Genomic DNA, 19,723 nt, shown 5'->3' with positions numbered 1-19,723 from the left:
TTCTAGAATCGTTTTCTCAATTGATCCGACATGTTCAGCATCCGACAGCCCACTCCGTCCCATCTCGTGTTCTGTTCCAAATGAGAACATTTCTGAGGAGGCTCCTTTTAACACAATGAGTGGGAAAGGAAGAAAACTAATCAATAGTACTATTTTGTAAAAGTGTCCTTTTTTTCTAGGAACTGATTGAAGCCATGATACAATTTTGAATTTCTAACACACGTTTGGTAGCTGGGTTTTGACCTGAAAACCAGACTGTTTTATGCATCTTTACTGCTTCTTGTCTTCTGCCCATTTACTAAAACCAGTACAGCCCCCCTAGAATCTACAGCATCAGTGTTTCCCCCGTAGCCATAGCAACTAGCATGACTCCTTTTACTGATATCAACATTTGACCAGAGAAAACATGAAATAGGCCACTTTTAGAAAACTTTGAATAAACGAGTTGCTAAAATTTGCTGAGTTTTTGTCTTCATTTCAAAAAGAATGGCTGGGTTAGGCTGCCCTCTGCTGGTGAAGTACCATACTGCACACAGATCCTGCAGAGTTGAGGTATTTTTAATATTTTAATGACAAATCTCCCAATTGTCCACAATAATTTGAACCACTATTCTTAATTGTTAACATGTTGCTGAATTTTCTTGTTTTACCACAGCTGAATGTAAGCCGTTAAAAATCCATGTATTGACTGACAGAACAACTCAAAGGAAAGCGCAACCATGCTGTGGACCATTTTATTACTCAACAATAACTGGAGAACTTCTAAGGTGGAAAAATAAGAAAAGCATGAGTGAGAGCAACAATAATAAAAAAGGAAGATATTTCTTTGTACAGTCTCATGAATCCTGAAGGCAGGTTTTCTGAGAGCCATCCTAGAGATGTTTCTACAAACCTGTTTCTCATCACACAGTAAGTCATCACTTTTTACTTCAAGTTCCTTTTCCTGACAGCTCATCAGCACAACCCCGCAGTTATCCCAGAAAAACTCAACTTCTCTTAGTTTGTAGCAGAAAAACAACTTCCTGGTTGTCAGAATGCTTCATCCTCATCTCATCCACCCACTGCGGTTCAGAGGCATGCCAGGTGGGGGTGGCAGGGGCATTTGTGACTGTCCTGGGGGACCAGGAGGTGGAGGAGGGTACCCTGCAGGTGGCAGCCCAATCCCTGGAGGGGGCACGTGTCCAGGTGGCATACGTGGAGGTGGTGGAGGAGGATAGCTGTTGTATCCTGGAGGTGGATAGGCTGTTAGGTTGGGCGGTGGGTAGGCGGCAGGAGGCGGAGGACCCGGTGGGGGAGGCGCTGCAGCTGGAGGATAGACAGGATGATAAGGGGGTATTGGAGGTATGTAGCTGGGCGGCATGGGGGCGTAGGAGGGACCTTCTGTCTTCATCATAGACTGTAAGCTCTGGTAGCCCTCTCCAGACATGTAGGAGCTGGTGGTGGACATGAGGTAGTTGGAAGGTGGAGGTGGAGGAGGCCGGTGGGGAAGTGGAGGAGGCTGGTGAGGAGGTGGGGCGTGTGGAGGAGGTGGTGCAGCTTCACTTCCTGGTTCTGCTTCAGCAGGAGGAGCTGGAAGAACAAACAAAAACCGTGACCTGAAATGACCTCGGTTCTCAGACAGGCTCACAGGAGGTCTCGTTAACGAGCTTAGCCGCTAATCACATAGGTCTGGAGATTAGGCCAGACCAGCTGGGATTATGTCCGGTCCCAGCTACCGAATAACTTTATTAAACACCGTTCCAAGTGCAGCTGCTTTTTCCTTAGTGATTTCAGCGTTATTAAATATTAATCATGACCTGAATTCAAACAAGCACAAGTCAAACTTGCTTCTAACTTAGAAAAGAGACAAAGGTGGTGAACAACAACCAGAGGTGGTCACCTGGGGGGGGCTGGGGAGTGGGCAGCGGGGGCATGGGGCTCTCCAGTCTGGGAATCTTTGACCCAGCTTGTTCTGCAAAGTGATCAAGAATGTGTTAAAGATGTGTTCAGATGTTCATTAAGGTGATTTTTCACAGCCAGAATAAGTATTTATGTCTTGCTGTATTTTAAAGGTGCAATAAGTGAGTTTTACAGCGATATAATCCCAAAACACTCTCGGATATTTCTAAGTGGGATTTGACACAAAATGTCCACCAGATGTTTTCATCAAGCCAAATATTGAATTCATACAAAGAAATCAGAATGTTTAAGTTTATAAGTTGAGTAAGTCATAATAAAGTGAAATGACAAAGTGAACAAGTATCAAACACGCTTTAATAGTTTGTAGGAAAGCCTTTGTTGGTGACTCCAGCTTCTAGAAGCCGCATGTATGGAGAGACCAGCCATCTGGCCCATTCTTCCACACAAACACTAAATATTGATGGTTCCTTGGGCCTCTTATGAACTTTGATCTTCAGGTCTCTCCATAGATGCTGTGGCAGGGGTATTCAATTCTGGGCCTGGAGGGCTGGTATCCAGCACCTTTTAGTTTTAACCCTGCTTCAACACACCTGATTTCAATCAGCAGCTAATCGACAGGCACAGGTGATTCAACAACTGAATCTAGTGTGTTGGACCAGAGAAACCACTAAAGCGTGCTGGATACCGGCCCTCGAGGACCCAAACTGAATACCCGGTTTTATGGGGTTTAGATCAGGTGATTGACTGGGCCATTTGAGCAACTTGATTTCCTTTCTCTGAAACCAATTCATTGTTTCCTTGGCCTTGTGCCTTGCTGAAATATCAGCCCTCTTCATTTTCAGTAGTGATGATGATGTGAAGCCTTTTGAACCAACAAAGCTTTACAATCCAATTGTATTGAAAAAAGGTTCAAGGTTCGATGCTTCAAAACTCTGGGAGGACATCTGCTGGTTAATGTTTGTATTCCATTGTATTGTCAGCCAATTCTACTGAAAATGAATGGTATTGAACTTTATGGACAAATAAAGCATTAAAAAGCTTCCTCAGGATCATATAATAATAGTATCTTGAATTTGAACATTACATTAAATATACTAAAATTGCTTTTCTTGGTGTGAATACTTGAAATGAAACAATGTTTATTTTTATGGGATACGTGATGAAATATATCTAATTTACACATATTAACATTCTCTACATATTCAAATATTTTACTTTTCACATTTCTATTGGATTATTAGGCAGGAATAATTAGCTCAATTTATGTATCTTTTTTAGAAATAGAGTAACAAAATGAAGATTAGAAAATTCACATAAGGATAGGACATACTAAATTCCATTACACGCACAACCAAACTGAAAAGCTCATCAACTATTATATTAATTACCAATAAAAGAAAAAAAATCATACCAAACTAGATTTTAATTTAATTAAAGGAAAATGACAGACGGTCTAAAAGATATAGCCCGACAATATGCACCAAGTATTACTACTATAAAGGTAATTTACTAGACTAGACCAAATACATTTTCAAACCTTATTTGGAAAGATTAAATTGAAACATTCCCACATCTCAGAACGCCCTCTTTTTGCTACAGGATCCATTTTTGCGACTCGGTGTTTTATCACTGAATACTGAATCCTGAACCGTCAATCTCAGGTCATACAAACGTGTATGGCAAGCCAAATAAGCATTTATTCTGATATCACGATATCAGCCAGAATTGTCATGAACATGTAAGCCATTTCTGTCCACTAGTTAACTAGTTAGCCATGTTTGTGTCAACTAGTTAAATATCAAGGGTGAAAATGTGCCCACTAGTTAACTAGTGACAGCAGAAATGCGCACTAGTTAACTAGTGAACACATTTAGGCTTCAGTAGTTAACTAGTTGACACAAAAACTGCTCACTAGTTAACTAGTAAAAGCAGAAATGCATACCAGTCAGCTACTTGAAGGTATTTGTCTCACTAGTTAACTAGTGAGGGTCAAAATGTGCACACTAGTTAACTTGTGGTAGACATAAATGCACACTAGTTAACTAGTAAGATATGAAACATTTTAACTAGTTAACTGGAGAGAATTTAGGCCTTACTAGTTAACTAGTTGACATTTAGGCTGTCACTATTTAACTAGTTGACACAAACATGGCTAACTAGTTAACTAGTGGACAGAAATGTTCATGACAATTCTGGCTGACATCCTGATATCAGAATAAATGCTCAGTTGGCTTGCCATAACCTGCACCTCTCGGTTTGCGTTGCTTTAAATGTTTGAAACAACGTGTGAAGCGGTCACGTGGGTGGAAGGGTGAATGAAGCATCGTTGCTCATTGGTCACGTGACTTTCAGTAAACAAATCAAGCTCCGACACAGTGCTTTGCTCTGCGGTGGTTCGTTTTGGTGATACAAGCTTCGAATCCTGCGTGTCACAGGTAACATCACTAATTTTCAGTTTTCCGGTAGAAAGCAGCAGGTTTTAATCTAGAATGAACATTTCTCCATTCATCCCGCCTTCACGAATACGAAGGCTACCAGCTGCTGAAAAGCCGCCCCACACCATGATGCTTCCACCCTCAAACTTAACCTTAGGTATGGTGTTCTTGGGGTGGTGGACAGTGCCATTTCATCTCTAAACATGGTGTGTAGGATAACAGCCAAAAAGCTCCATTTTGGTTTCATCTGACCATACAGTCTCTCAGTGACCCACAGGCTTCTCCAGCTTCTCTAAATGCTGTTTGGAGAAGCCTCGATGTGCTTTTTGTTCACCAACGGAGTCTTGCGTGCTGAGCGTGCATAGATGCCATGGTGGTTCAGTGCACTTCTTATAGTTTTCTTTGAAACAATTCCTGCCCTGTGCTCCAGGTCTTCCTGAAATTCTGCCCGAGTGGTTCTTGGAGAACTGATTATTCTTTGGACTCCCTCAGACAGGAATCTTACGTGGAGCACCTGATTGTGGCCGGTTTGTGGTGAACCGATGCTCTTCCTACATAATGGTAACAGGAACATTCAGCATTCTGGAACTGCACCTATAACCATTCCCATCAGAATGCTTTTCAACAACAGGATTACGAAGATCTTAGGAAAGTTCTTTGCTTTTACCAGGGTATCTGCAAGTTTAAGGGAGTCAAATTTAAGAATTTTGAAGACCTTTTTTAAGGCCATGTTGACCAAATTTAAGCCATTTTTAAAATTTTATTTAAGCTATAATTTCCAGCTATTGCCTGGAACCGGTGCTAACCACGTCGCGAATGTGGGATTAGCCATCCAGTTACCATTAAACTTGCACTACCCCACGGCGCAAGCTCCCACTAGCTTAACCAGCTAATGTGCTCATCTCAAGATAGCCCCCTTTCCACTTATGCCAACCATCATACACAAAAAACACACCAACTAGAAATTCAAGAAAATTTTATAGAAATAACAGAATCTTGTTTATTGGGTCTTTGATAATTTAAGACCATTGGAAACTGTATTTAAGGATTATTTGTCATTTTTAAGGATTTTTAGGGCCTTAAATTTGGAAAAGCTGATTTAAGACTTTTTAAGGACCCACGGATACCCAGTTTTACCCATCATGAAGTCTTTCCTGTGTGCCTCCTGGGTAATGAGAAGCCTCAATAGGCCATCAATAAGACCTGAAGCTGCTGATATAAATTAGTACCGATAGGGGGCGGGGCTTCGGTCTCAACACTGACAGATCTCAGGTGATCTCCTGGTTTTCTATCCACCTTGTTATCTTCATGTTTTTAATGCTTTTTTTGCCCTGTCTCTTCACTTTATTACACATAACTCCATTTATGGACTTAAATGTTCAGATGTCTTTGCATGAATGAATTACTTGAGTTGATATTGACATGTGGTGGGAATGTTGTGCCAATAGCCCATTTAGACTTTTCCCAGCCGTATGTTGAAGCAGAAACAGATAAAAAGTGAAGAACGGATTACCTGGTGCCTTCGGCTCCTCTTTTGGAGATGTCTGAAACAGAAAACGAGAAACTGAGCTGTGTTCTGTTTTAACCGGTGTGTTTAATTAGGAGGAGCGGCGAGGCTCCGTGTCGGGTTTCCTTACGTGTGAACGTTTGAGCTGCCGCGCTGGACTGCCACTTTGAGGAGAAGTCTTTTTGGGTGGTGGTGGAGGAGGGTTCACAGCTGGAGGCTGTCCCTGCGGTACTGGAGGAGCAGGGATGGGAAGAACTGGCGTCCGCTCCTTTTCCTGGATCTGCTGAGGGATGGGCTTGTTTCCCTGAGAATACAGATCCAGGATCTGGTGGCAAATGTCTGGAGGAGAGGACGCTTTTAGACCCAGAGAAGCCAGAGACGACAAAAAAAAAAAAGAACTAATTTTAGAGAAGGGTACAAACCTTCCAGCAGCTCAACTGGGACATCCTGGACAAACTGCTCCCACCAGCGTCGCGACGACTGCTTGGCCGTCCACTCCTGGAGGTCAAACTTACACAGGCGTCCCGCCAAGTACATGACGGCCACCGCAATAATTTCTGGCTCCCACTGCAGGGACAGCATGGTGCATAGGCTGCCAGGGACACAGTTAAAGGGGTTAAAGTTCAATCAGGACAATAACTGTCAAACATAATGCTGTTCCTTTCCCCATCATGTGAAAGTGACTGGTCTCTGGTGTGGACCACGAAGTGAACGGTTTCCTCACCTGTCGTTGACAAACGTCCACGCCATCTGCAGCACCTTACACACTTTATTCTTCTCCCCTGCAGGACAAAACCAAACCCCGTTGACGTATCAAAATGTTTCCTGAGAACTGAATGATTTTTTTTTTCCTGTTGTTGCTTTGTTTCCGTTTCTCTGAGTCTCTATCACCTTATGAGATCTGCTGTCTTGACAAGATGCTGCTTTATCGGGTATGAGCAACAAATGACACCCAGGCATCCCAAAGCATCTAGATTAGCTGCAAAATCCATCTGATCTCACCTTTGAGCTGCTTGACGTAGCGCAGCAGGAACATGTAGGGATGCTCCACCTGCAGGTCAAACTTGATGGTCTGGAGCAGAATCCTCTCCAACACCATGACCTCTTCCTGTTGACACAAGCAGGAACATTAATCCTAGTCCCCACCCTTTGAAGTGTTTCCTTTCTGAGATACTTTGTAAATGAAATCCTCGCTCCCTGATTACATCAAAGCACACAAAACACTTTTCATCGTTTGTCTAAGGGTGGAAAATAAAAAGTGAAATAAAAAAAACGTACCTTCGGATCATCTCCAAACTGAGCAAACTGCACATCGTTCAGTAAGCTCCGGGCTGTTTTAATGATGTCTTTGCACTTTTTGGGTGTTTCTTCTACTTTTCCAGCCAAGAAAAGACAGCAGCCTCCTGTTACCTGTTCAGACACAAGTTCCAAGACAATCCAACATACCGTCTACGATAAGTAGAAAAGTAGAAGCAAATTGCTATAGAGTACACTTACGTATCTGGGGAACTGCTTAAAAGAGTGGAACATGTAGAAGCGATGGAAGTAGATTATACCAGTGGCAAGTGTGTCATAGTGTCTGCCAGCAGTCAAGGATTCAGGCTGACAATTAGAAGATTATCAGATGAATTCTGTGTAAAATACTTCCGACATATTTTGAATTTTTTTGTTTGAGGTTTACTGATCCTCATCAGAAGAACAGACTAACGAGGCATTGTTTACTTTGAAATTTATAATATTTGGGTATAAATAATAAACCCATCAAGGATACAGGCCGAGTCGGGTCCCCACGTCGAATATGAAGCGGGCTCCCTCTCTCCGGTACCGAGCCTCTGTGCCAGGATCCAGGCCCTCAGACTGAGAGGGGGTATGAGCCAGGTCTTTCTTGTCCCAGTACCAGCATGGTTTGATGTGGTCCAGAATAGCCTGACCAGTAAGGCTCTCCTTAGGTTCCTTCATTGTCTGGGGGGAGGAGGTGGATGGACCCGCTGAACTGGACTGCTAAAGTTTAGAGAGACAGTTTTGGTTACTGTGAGAAACACAACCATCTAAATAACGGTCTCCCGGTTTTGATTTCTCACTTAAAAGCTTAAATTGTATCCATTTCAGAGGCTAATACTTATCCTATCAATAAAATCAATACAGTAATGTGACATGTTGACAGATTAGGCTCTTGCTAGTTAATTTACTTTAGTACTACACATTAGGCCACTTCTACTACTAGTGATGCATTCAGTGACCCATGTCACAATTTGTATACACGTATACATGTTTTAAAATGTTTCTTAATGTATTTAATTATAAGTAAGTAATGTTTCAGTCTAATAGTTATAAAAGTACTTTTACAGTGATTGGTTAGCATTTTGGTTTACTTTTTGATTGGTTAAACTGAACTTTTTCCCAAATAAAGCTAAAAGAAAGGCTTTTATTTTGTTAAATAACAAAAGAAACACGCTGTTATTACATTAACTTCAAAATCTGCTTTGTTCTAAGGTCATTTAGAAATGTAATAATTTCTGCAGCAGCTGATTTTCCAAAAGGAAACGTCACCATCTCATCTGGTGGATCCCTGTGGTCGCTGCCAATTAATGTGCGTCATCCAAACCCTTTCACTTCAGCTCTCTTTTCCAGGCTTGAAAAACATTTTTATGCTACGATTATCTTAAAGGCTATAGACATCGACGTTATATGCGAAATTATAAATTAACCACAGTTGTACTAAGTAAAACGAGCGTTTTATTTAACCATAAATGAGCTTTGTCCGACTGACATCAGATATAAACAAAACCGGAGCTGAAGAGGGTGAGCCGTTGAACACACTGGGATACGTCTACGTTTAATAAGATATGAAAAAGAAGAAAACTCGAAGATAGGTGAGGTAAAGTTAGCCGAGGCATGCTAAGTTAACCTAGCAGAAAAGTCGATTCCCTCGAACCCTCCGAGCCGTAAAATAATCCCGTTAATCGCAATGCTACTCTTAAATAAAACATAATCTTACCTTTATCATGTATGCGTGGAAAGCAATGACAACAAACACTGTTCCGAGAAACCAACAGTATTTTTATTTGATTCTAGCTAACAAATATTCCCCGACGGTACCCGCTGGAACAAGGACACCGCCATTTTACCTGACGTCATCGACTACTGACCGACGTGATGACGCCAAAGTAAAGAAGACCGCGTGACACTTTTTAATATTTTGCCAATTATTTATATTTTTATTTATAATTACTAACTTAGGTGTGACGATTTACTTTTCTGCAACAAAAGAGAGAGGAAAAAAATACGAACGTGGAATGTTACTGACAAAAGGAACCACCAGAGGGCGGCAAATCATTTTGGGAAAGGGACCTTACTTTGTTTTAACCCTTTATTTTCTCAACAAAGAGAAAAAATAAAGCTTTGCAGTTTTTATTATCAATTAGAAACGATATAATAATAATAATAATAATAATAATAATAATAATAATAATAATAATAATAATAATTGTTTATGTAGCACCAAATCACAATAAGAAACCACTCATGTTACTTCACAAAGTAAACATTCCAGTTGAGTCCAGTTCATTGTGCCAATTAATCACAAGTTTCCTTTAAAGAGAACCCAGCAGATTGCTTTGAGTCACTGATTAATAATAATGATTAATAGTACTTTTTGTTCTATTAGTTTTTATTTTTTCTTAAATAAGCACAGTGCCTCTTCATTAAGATGTAGGAACAAAAAACTTCCTCTGATCAGAATATCAAATGGCATTTTTAAAAATTTTGCAAACCCAAAAACAAATAACGACAAATGAACAAATTAAACATTCCTCCACTTAAGACTGAAGAGTCTCAGGATGCAGCAATCACATTTTCTATACTTAAGCAAAACATTTCTTTAAAAACAACAAACACTCGTTTAGGTTTGCAACTGGAAAAATGATTATTTGTAATGGTAACAGGCCTGTATTTCTATAGCGCCTTCTAAAGATTCTACATTCCCCATGGCGCTTCATAACACAATCATTCATTCACCCATTCACACACACATTTACACGCTGGTGGAGATGAGCTATGATGTAGCCACAGCTGCCCTGGGGTGCACTGACAGAGGCGAGGCCTGCCAAACACTGGCATCACCGGTCCATTCGACCACCAGCAGCAGGCAACGTGAGTTAAGTGTCTTGCCCAAGGACTCAACAGCAGCATTCTGGGACCCGGGATCAAACCTGCAACCTTCTGATTACTGGACAACCCGCTCTGCCTCCTGAGCTACTGAGGTAGCTAATGCGTTGTTACATTTTTGTCAGTTAAAAAGCAAAGCGCACACACACACACACACACACACACACACACACACACACACACACACACACACACACACACACACACACACACACACACACACACACACACACACACACACACAGTGTCTCATGTGTTTATTTCCATCTCCTCTTGTTGGTACACCTTATCACTGAATCACTGTTCTGCTGGTTTAAAATATCTCAGGATTGTTTGGTGAAAATATATTTATTTGTTTGTTTTTGTTCAAAATACATTTTCCAAACGGATGAAGCTGCTGTCTAATATGTATCTAATACTGTAGTGATTGTTTTCACACATTACGCAACAACAACACCTCCTATTCCAACATCCACACCAAAACAAAAGCTGTGAAATATTTGCTTTTGTGCGTTTTTGTATTAATTTGGGGCAACGGGGGTTATAATATAACAGAGAGTAATAATAATGTTGATATTAGTGCAATACTAATTTGATGTGACTATTTTTAACCCTTTTTTTAAACACTACCATATTACTATAAATTATTTTCATTTATTGTTATTTCTATGCCATTTAGGACCTGCTGGTCATGTAAGCTGACTTTTTAAAGCATGACACATCAATAAGCACGCCTTTTGAATTATCATTATTAATTCAGCTGCCCCCCCCCCCCCCCCCCCCTTGTTGTTGTCCAGACTGAAAATGCCTGAGAACCACCGTCATCTGTGTCTGTTTTGAGCAGAACGGAGTGTGCAGCAAGAGCAGACCACAAGTAACATCTCGTGCCCCCATCGCTCCCCTCCTGGCATCACTTCTGAGAAAAGCCAGCATTGAATCATTTACTTGGTCCACATTAAAATTTGGAATCTGCATGCATTATGTATTCAGCCCTGCTCGGACAAATCCTCTTAACTGTGGGAGAAATTGTCAGGATGGGTCCGGTAGAAAAGTAAGAGCCTTGTCTGGTTGTATTGCCCGTAGCAAGGGAGCATCTCAATCTGTCACTCAAACACACACACACACACACACACACACACACACACACACACACACACACACACACACACACACACACACACACACACACACACACACACTATGAATAGCTTATAAATAATAGATACTTATACTTTCTTTATTAATATTAAACACTGCATAATGAAGCAAATCCCACAGCAATATTCATCCAACCACAGGCTCTCCTAGAGTGGACCTTTCATTGTTTAAGTCAGGCCCTGTCACATTGTGGTTAATCACATGAAAATGGCTTTGGATGCTTTGAACATTTAACCTCTGCATCACAGAAAAAACGCATTTTCTCCTAAAAATGGCATCACGAGCTATTTCCACCGTACACAGCATGTTGGTCTATTTTAAGACACTCGATTGGTGTCATTTTTCTTTTCTTTTGCGAGACCCAGGGCACCGTATAAAAAATGTAATAGGACATAATGAAGACTGTGCCATTCTTTCACCTTTCTAAGCTTTTCTTAATTCTTGTTATTGCCTAACGCTAAAAGATGGATAATATTTGATACGGTTTGATGGTAAAATGTGTTTGAAATCACTTCAATGAAACTCTTAGAGACAAACCACTGGATGGACATCAACAACAAGTTATTTCAAGATGGCCACTGCTGATCAACCTTTGCAAATAAAAAACGGACTAACTCAGTCCGTTTTACACATGCTGTGGTAAAACGTGTTGTAGCAGTAAGCAAAATGAAGCCGAAATGAGCATTTTTCACTGGGTGGCTGGGCTAATAGAGTCATCTGGGAGGGGCTTGAAGTAGATCTGCTGCTCCTACTCATATAGAGGAGCCAGTTGAGGTGGCTGGGGAATCTGATTTGGATGCCTCCGCCTCCCTGGTGAGATTTTTGGGCACGTCCGACCGGGAGGAGATCTAAGGAAGACCCAGGACATGCTGTAGGGATGTCTCTCAGCTGGCCAGGGAACACTCCAAAGGTTGGTTCATGCTTGACGCGTCCGCGAGGTTTGCGCGGCTCCGCGCGGCAAAATTGTATAATTTTAACAACCACGCCCCTCCACCTGGCCTCCGCACGGCCCAAACTTTCTGCACCGCGCACCTAGAAAATTTTCTAACCACGCGGACGGTCGGACGCGGAAAAACATGGAGGACTGGCAAGAACTAGTATGGCAGAGGTTCGTAAATACAGACATTTGTATGATTCAGCTTTCAAAGATCACTGTGATCAACATGTTAATAATTCTTGGAGAGAAATAGCTCGTACTGTCGGAAAAAACGAGGACGCTGTTAAAAATGCTGGAATGCCATGTTGTAAACAACAGTTATTTTTACTTCTACTATGGTGAAGTGTTGGATGCATGCCGTAGAGCTCCATGCTGCCCCTACAGTTTGGGAGAATATTGGCTCACCGCAGAGACAAGCCGCATGAACCATAAATGCTGCAAGTTGTGAAGCGCGTTCCATCCGTGAGCCGCATCACCAAGCGGAAAGTAAATGTGTCAAGCATCAACCAAGCTTAAGATTTGCCTGGAAGAGCTGGCCCAAGTGGCTGTGGAGAGGGAAGTCTAGGCCTCCCTGGTTAGGCAACTCCCCCACGACCCAACTCTGGATAAGCAGACGATGGATGGATGGAGTAATCAAAGGTCATCCTCTGACTCAAGTTATTCACATTGTTGCAAGTACTTTACCTCCATTTTTAAATTAACTAGTGGAGTCAAACCAATTCAATATGGCCGCCGAAGCCAATCTTCATCGACCACCACACACATGACCATTACTCGGTCAGTTTTACAGACACTGAGCTGGGATTTGGTGTCGTGGTAGAGACCAGTCACCCCAACACAGATCAATAGTGCTGCACATTATGCAAAATTATTAAAGGTCTCATTCACACTTTTTTTTCAGTACATTAGCTGAGGTCTCGAGTATGGATGAAGGCCCTGAGAGTCGTTTCCTGTGGACAGCAAGCTCTGGTGGTCCTTTTTCAGGGGGTTGAAGTTTCTTCAGAAACAGCAGGATTGCGAGTCTTACCCGTTAATATTTGTGATATGCATTGCAGATGTATCGCCTCTATTGGCTAACAGAAATGCAACTCTTCCACTGCCTTCATTCGCTTTTCTTTCCCGGGTAAAAATGTGATGCATTATCTAAACAACACAATCCTCAGTTGCTAATGGTTAGCTTCCACAAGCCTCTCCTGGCTGCAAAATCAACACAGCCACAGTCTGAAGTCAAGGTGGGCAGAGTCATTAATAATAATCTTCTGTAATGTAAAAGAGACAAGCTTTTTCAGACCTGATCACTTTCTATTTCCTTTCTGCAGCAAAGCGATGGGGATTGAAGACTTATTTTCACATTCAGCATGCATGTGCAGCTCAGAGTGGCTGATCAGATTAAAAAATAACAATAATTAGACGGTTTCTCAGTGGATGAGACGTTTGAGTGTCAGAGTATAAAGTATAAAGCACACTAATCCCACAGCATCTTGTGATAAATTGCCCATATTTTCAAAGTTTCTACCAAAAAGGCAATAAGTCCACCATTTCTCAACATAAAATGGTCTTTTTCTCTGACACAAGTGGGCGATATGCATCCCTTTAAGGAATCCCTTTAATCTTTCCTACATCTTAACATGAATAATAAGTGTCTGGAATCTGCCTGGTTCCATGAGGATTGAAAGAGACTGAAGATGAGCAAAATGTCCCTTGTTAGTTGGACAAAACTTTCATTTCAGCACACTAGATCACCACGCGTGTTGGAGATGTTACCCTGCGGTTTCTTCAGATCAGGTGACGCTCACCACGGCAGATGCGTGTCTCCTTGGGGGCAACACTTTGGACTTAAAACCTTTCCTGTGTCCACAACCAGGGCATGTTGGCCCTTTGCAACCCAGCTTAAACTGCTTTTGCCCGCAGCCTGCGGATACAAGCTATAATGGAGACGCTGATGTATTATTGAGAAACCCATGGGTGAAGATCAAGGAGATGCTTGCAGCCTGGCAAAGGAGTGTGTGTGAACTCAGAATAATGTTTTCCAACAGCGTTCAGCTTGTCCCTAGCTGATGTTGCTCCACCAGAAGACCACGAGGATGTTTTTATGTAACATCACACGCTGAATTTGTGCACTCCAGTCAAGGTGCTTGGCCGAACTGTGAAAGATGTGTCGTCTGTGGTGTCTGCACGCTGCATCTACTGAGGTTAAGTCTACTTGAGCCAGAGCTGAGATGACATTTCATTTATATAAATAATTAGTGTCCTGAAAGTCCCCTCGGCCTGCCCCGAAGCAATCAAACTTCTAATGCTCTTAAAATTGCCCAGCATGTTTTATTAATGGCACACTGTAAAATGTATCGTGCACACTTCTCTGCTGAACCAGGAAACAACTTTAAATGGCCGTGAGAGGCTTTCAGTTTCATCCAACATTGTATTTCAACCAAATCAGCATGGAAAAAGCTTGGGTTGTTATTTAAAAAAAAGCTGCAATAGAGCACTTATCTGTGCATATGTGCAGAAAAGAATGTGTGATGAGAGCCATTAAATGTTACCAGAGGACTCTTGATTCTGAATGTGATAAAGTGCAGTCTATAGAGGCTTCATGCAAGAATACATGCAAGGTGTCAGCTCCCTGAATGGGCTTGTCTAGTTTCCTGACTGTACCAACAGAGGGTACTGTTGCCTTCAATGATCCCAACAACAAACCAGCCTCATGCTCTGTTGGAGTGTGGAAATATGTCTGCTTTACATTTGCACTGGTTAATTATTTAAACACGTTAAAGGGGCTTTAAAGGTGCATTAATTAAAGGTAAAAGCTGATGTCAGAGGAAAACAGGAAGTGGTTTCATTCCTAAATTAACTTCTTTTAAAGGGATAGGAGAAAAAGGGTAAAGAGGAGTTCAAAGATTTGTTAAAGATCTCATTTTTTTTAAGTTATTTGTTTATTTTCATTAAGGGACTTGAAAAGCCCTGGCAGAAGTACGGAACCGCGCTCTTCCGGGGAGCGTAGGCTCCCTGTGCCCGGTATCCGTGAGCTCTCCGCTTTTGCGTCACTCAGCGTCCGCTGAAGCGCAAAATAGAAAAAAAAAAAAGACTCGGACGCACTTGAACTTGGAATTCCTCTCCACCAAATGAAGGCAAGCACAAGCACGTACGGTGCACACACGCGCGCGCACGCCCGGGGTCGCATCTTTCATCGCGTGAGTCAACAAGAAGTAGCCTCTCCATCGTAGGGAACTGGGAGACATTGGACCTCAGCTTGTTGGAAGAAAAGGAGGAGGCGTCTCGTCTGCCTGCCTGCTTTCTTTTCTACCCCCCCCACTCTACGTGTGTGTGTGTGTGTGTGTGTGTGTGTGTGTGTGTGTGTGTGTGTGTGTGTGTGTGTGTGTGTGTCTCAATCAACGAGGCTACTGCCACCAGAGCCAAGAGTTGCCGTTCCGCGCACCAATGCCAAAGCGCGCAGGAGGAGTCGGTGCCAAAGGGTCATTTTAGCGCACCACTGCTGAGATGGAAGGACTGTAGGGAGCCCGCAGAGCCAGCAGCTGCTGTTTGACCTCGCATACTTTAATAATTTCCTTAAGATTAACAGAAACAAAAGGAGAAAAAGAGTCTAAATCCCCCCGGCGGAGCGCGCGTCTGTCACGGTCGCTGCAGAGAGGTGGGCAGTCCAGGATTTTTATCTGAAAAAAAAAAAAAAAAAAAAAAGACAATTGCATCATTGTTCTTAACCTGCGCACTTAACAGCTCATCGGTCCACACTTTGGCTTCCCTGATCCAGGTGTTGCTTCCTCCGAAGGGCGCTGCAGGACTCCGAGTGTGGACCATCCTCTCTGCGCGTCTCCGTCCGACTGCGTCTCCTCCACAACTCTCAGCTGAAGACTGTAGACAGAAGCGGAGGGGGCTCGATCGGGAGGAGGGGAGAGGCAGAACCGGGTCACCTGCGATCCAGAGCGGACCGACACCACGGTCCAAGCCGACTCCAAGTGCCGTTCACCGGGCGATGCCAGAGTAAATGCCGGGGCGATGTCCCGCCGCAAGCAGGTGAACCCGCAGCACTTATCGTTGACGCACAGGGAGACAATACCAGGTGAGTTTTTATTATTTATCTGTAATTAACCACTTTTCTTTTAATAAGGCAGACTTTTATAACGCAACAATTACACAATTTTACAGATGTTTATAATTATTTGGAACATTCTGCTGCCATCTCCAACAGTTTGGTTTAATCTGAAACTTGTTTCGATTTTCCAAACTTTTGCGCATTCCGAGAGAGAGAGAGAGCGAATGTTTGTTTTGAAACAGAATCAGAGCAGATTAAGATGCTTTTACTCATTTATCATTCTGCAGATTAAAATGGTCCAGTTTGAGTGTAAAAGAGTGCGTTTCCTGGCGTACGCACGTGCGTCCAGCGCTCCATCACAACACATTTAGTTGCTTCAGTGCGTGTGGCTGTTTGCGTAAAATGTATTTACCTAATTTTCTTCCTCTGTCACACGTTTTCTCCACACACAGAGGCCTGCTTTTACTTTTTAGATTTAAACAAATCAACGGAAACTATTTATTGCCAAACACTTTTAGATACAATAATCTGATTTCGTTTTATTTTAATTTGAGGTGAAACTAAAATTGTGATCACATGACATAATCTGTAGAGCAGGGTTTATCTTTTGCAGCCCGAACGATAAAAAAGTGGCATAATCCCATTCTGTATTAATTATTATCAATCTAACCTCCATCTCCCAGGGCTCTGCGGTGCCTAAATCCAATTTCACAGCTTTCTAATCGGACTAATTTTACTGCACAAGTTCGTGATGTAATCTTTGACCAATTTGGGTTTTCTCTTTTTTCTTTCCTTTTTTTTTTTGGGAAATCTATTAGGAGCATTCTTTCCCGATCCACCCTCTTTGTCCCCACTGGCTCTTTCTATGGTGGGATTTCACTTTAAATAATTGTGAAACTAAAAGAAACTGACAAAAATAACACGTTGGGGTTTAAAATGTTTATTCTAGTGTTACTGTTAATAATAATATTAATAACACATTTAATATCATTAGGGTCACCTTGAATGAGTTCATCTGAAAAGTTTTCTTTTGTATTTAAAAAAATAACTGCATAAAAGTTTAAATAATTAAATTTCCTCTTTAATATTTTAAGGATTTTACTTAAATTTCTGTATGAAAACTTTCCAGCATCAGTCAGCTAATTCTCACCTGAATAATAATAATAATTATTATTATAATTAGCTATCACTGATTAGTTTAGCTTTGTTTGAGGTGTGTGTGTGTGTGTGTGTGTGTGTGTGTGTGGGATTCATGTGTTCTTGCCTGAAGCTGTTAATGACTGACATCTTTTAGGCGTCTTTTAATCATCCCTGGCCTGCCACCGGCAACTGGTGAGAGTCACGCAACCCAAAACGTCCGTGAAATGTTCAGAGTAGAGATCAGAACCGTGGATGGATAATGAAAAGCTGGGCACTTCTTTTTATTTAAAGAAGGCCTTGAATCTCACCCTACCTGTTCTTTCACTTGACACACACCGAACTGTGGCCTCCAGCGGTGACAGTGACCTGCAATAAACAAGATGAAGTTGCATGTGCTGCTTGGTTTCAGTTCTGTACTTTTATTTAATCCAAAATGAAATAAATACATTTTAATCACATCTATCCTGTCTCCATCAGGACACTCTGGAAAAGAGCAGTTGATGTAATCTTTAATCTGTAGTGGGTGAAAGGCTTTTTTAAGTGGCGGGGACTCTAATCTGATTAGGAATTCCAGAATCAAAATTTTAAGCTTTTTTTTCAGTTTTTTTAACAGAATTTCTTGAGCAGAAAAACTAAGAAGAAAGAAAATCTGAGTAAAAATTTGCTGCAGATATTATTTCAACTCCTCTGCAGGTCACAGTGGCAGAAGCTGTCAGGAGCTGACATGAATTATCTCTTACACAAGTAATAAAGTGGAGTTCTGTCTGGTAGCACATATCACACCAGGTGTGTGTGTGTGTGTGTGTGTGTGTGTGTGGGGTAACTGAACTGTGCCCTGCAGAAACACGGGCCAGCGGGTCATGCTCTGTTTGGGCGAACACAGAACCTGAACATCAGCATATTTCTGGACAGGATTTTCAGTTGGAAGACGGTGTTACCTGCCCCATCACACAACGTGCAGCTACACTGAAAGCACTCAGTGTACAAGCATGCACCACACACACTCACACAGATTCAGGATTTACTGAATGAATGTGTGTGAAAGCTGAAGGGCACCATGCATTTAACCTAAACCTGACCTTCAGTTTGCAGCAGATCCTCTGATGCTTTTCTGCATCAAGCAAACGTTCATGACATTCCTGCAGATATTCCACCGAATTGTTCCTAAATCGGCTTCCCTGGTGTCCGTTCTTCGGCGTAACATCCTTTTCTGGATGCATGATAACTGTTTACTCTCAGAATTGGCATGCTACTTGTGAAACAGTTGATGTTTTCTTCTTTATTCACGCCATATGGCTGTCAAATGATGGAGAGAAATCCACACACACATACATGCACGCTCACATGTACACACACACACACACACACACACACACACACACACACACACACACACACACACACACACACACACACACACACACACACACACACACACACACACACACACACACACACTGTGGTAACCGGATGATAATCTCACTGGAGACTTGCTGGTGAGCGATTTATGATTAGCTGGGGCACAGCTGTTTATTCTCAGATTTTTCTTTCGATACTTGAAGCTTTTCTTTTGCAACGCTGTCCCTTTCGTTCTATACGTAAATAAATAAATAAATAACTCTAAATTATTTTGCCAAATTGGATTAACATCTTAAAAATGCCTCATTGGTTAAGAGTCACTAACGGTGATTATTCAGTGACAAGCCCAAAGTCAGCAGAACAGCCCTATTTTGCTCACTCTCAGGCTGATAATCTAAGATTTATGATAAGGAATGGGACTGCTACAGATTAAATGATGATAAGATAATTAAACACACAGGCCTGGCCTTACACAACGCTCACTGTGTCAGCTCTCCCTGGCAATCGCAGCAAGGATAAAAAAAAAAAACCGAGGGGATGGGCTAAGCAAGGCCGCTTGTTGTTTGAATTTTTGATTGCAACCATCTGCAAGTTTGCTGGTGTCATTTGTTTTCGATGGCGGAGTGAATCTTAGCCGACTTTCCCAGTGGGGTTCGCTCATAAGACGGAGTGTGCATGTGTTTTTAGCTATGAGGAGGAAAACAAAGAGCAGCAGACAGGTCAGGCTCACGTCTGGGAGGCTCTATTTTGGATTAAGGAATGAAACCAGGTGTTCAAGTGAAGAAGGAGGTCAAAACTGAGCAGAAAATTAGATTGAATCCAGTTTAGCAAACACGTTTCTTGTTGTCTTATTCCAATTTAGGGAATTCCTTCATAAACTCATCTTTACCTCAACCACAGCGAAACAAGAGATGCCAAATTTGATGTTTGAGAGAATATTGGAAACCAGACACTTGACATATTTCACTAGATTAGCTCATATTTCTGAGTAAAAAATGAGAATTTGAGTGATTGGATGATCACAAGGAACCAAAAACCCACAAACGTGATGCTAGAGTTGCAAATTAAAAGTA

General features: G+C 41.9%; 2 protein-coding genes across 3 annotated transcripts in view; one reads left to right on the top strand and one right to left on the bottom strand.

Annotated features, from left to right (window-relative positions):
• Positions 1–542: 542 nt before the first annotated feature.
• On the bottom strand, positions 543–8,975 carry ccnk (cyclin K). Of its 2 annotated transcripts, none has more exons than XM_015948207.3 (11): positions 8,840–8,975; positions 7,613–7,842; positions 7,339–7,420; positions 7,120–7,251; positions 6,844–6,949; positions 6,566–6,623; positions 6,264–6,433; positions 5,972–6,180; positions 5,848–5,878; positions 1,880–1,951; positions 543–1,569 (listed from the first exon to the last, which is right to left on the bottom strand). In XM_015948207.3, exons 1-11 carry the CDS (start codon positions 8,846–8,848, stop codon positions 1,046–1,048), a joined length of 1,623 nt encoding a protein of 540 aa, XP_015803693.1. In that variant the 5' UTR covers positions 8,849–8,975; the 3' UTR covers positions 543–1,045. The 2 variants fall into 2 exon arrangements, with proteins under 2 accessions (XP_015803693.1, XP_015803694.1); XM_015948208.2 differs by having other exon boundaries at positions 7,613–7,839; positions 8,840–8,970.
• Positions 8,976–14,892: 5,917 nt separating this feature from the next.
• bcl11bb (BCL11 transcription factor B b) overlaps positions 14,893–19,723 on the top strand; it is a 30,974-nt gene continuing 26,143 nt past the window's right edge. The window contains exons 1-2 of the mRNA XM_070544914.1: positions 14,893–15,749; positions 15,870–16,178. Coding sequence (XP_070401015.1) covers positions 16,115–16,178 — 64 coding nt within the window. The 5' untranslated portion in view covers positions 14,893–15,749; positions 15,870–16,114. The remainder of the gene's footprint in view (positions 15,750–15,869; positions 16,179–19,723) is intronic.

Source organism: Nothobranchius furzeri, chromosome 2, assembly GCF_043380555.1.
Source record: "Nothobranchius furzeri strain GRZ-AD chromosome 2, NfurGRZ-RIMD1, whole genome shotgun sequence".
Classification (NCBI taxonomy): domain Eukaryota; kingdom Metazoa; phylum Chordata; class Actinopteri; order Cyprinodontiformes; family Nothobranchiidae; genus Nothobranchius; species Nothobranchius furzeri.
This window is presented reverse-complemented; position numbering and strand designations above follow the sequence as displayed.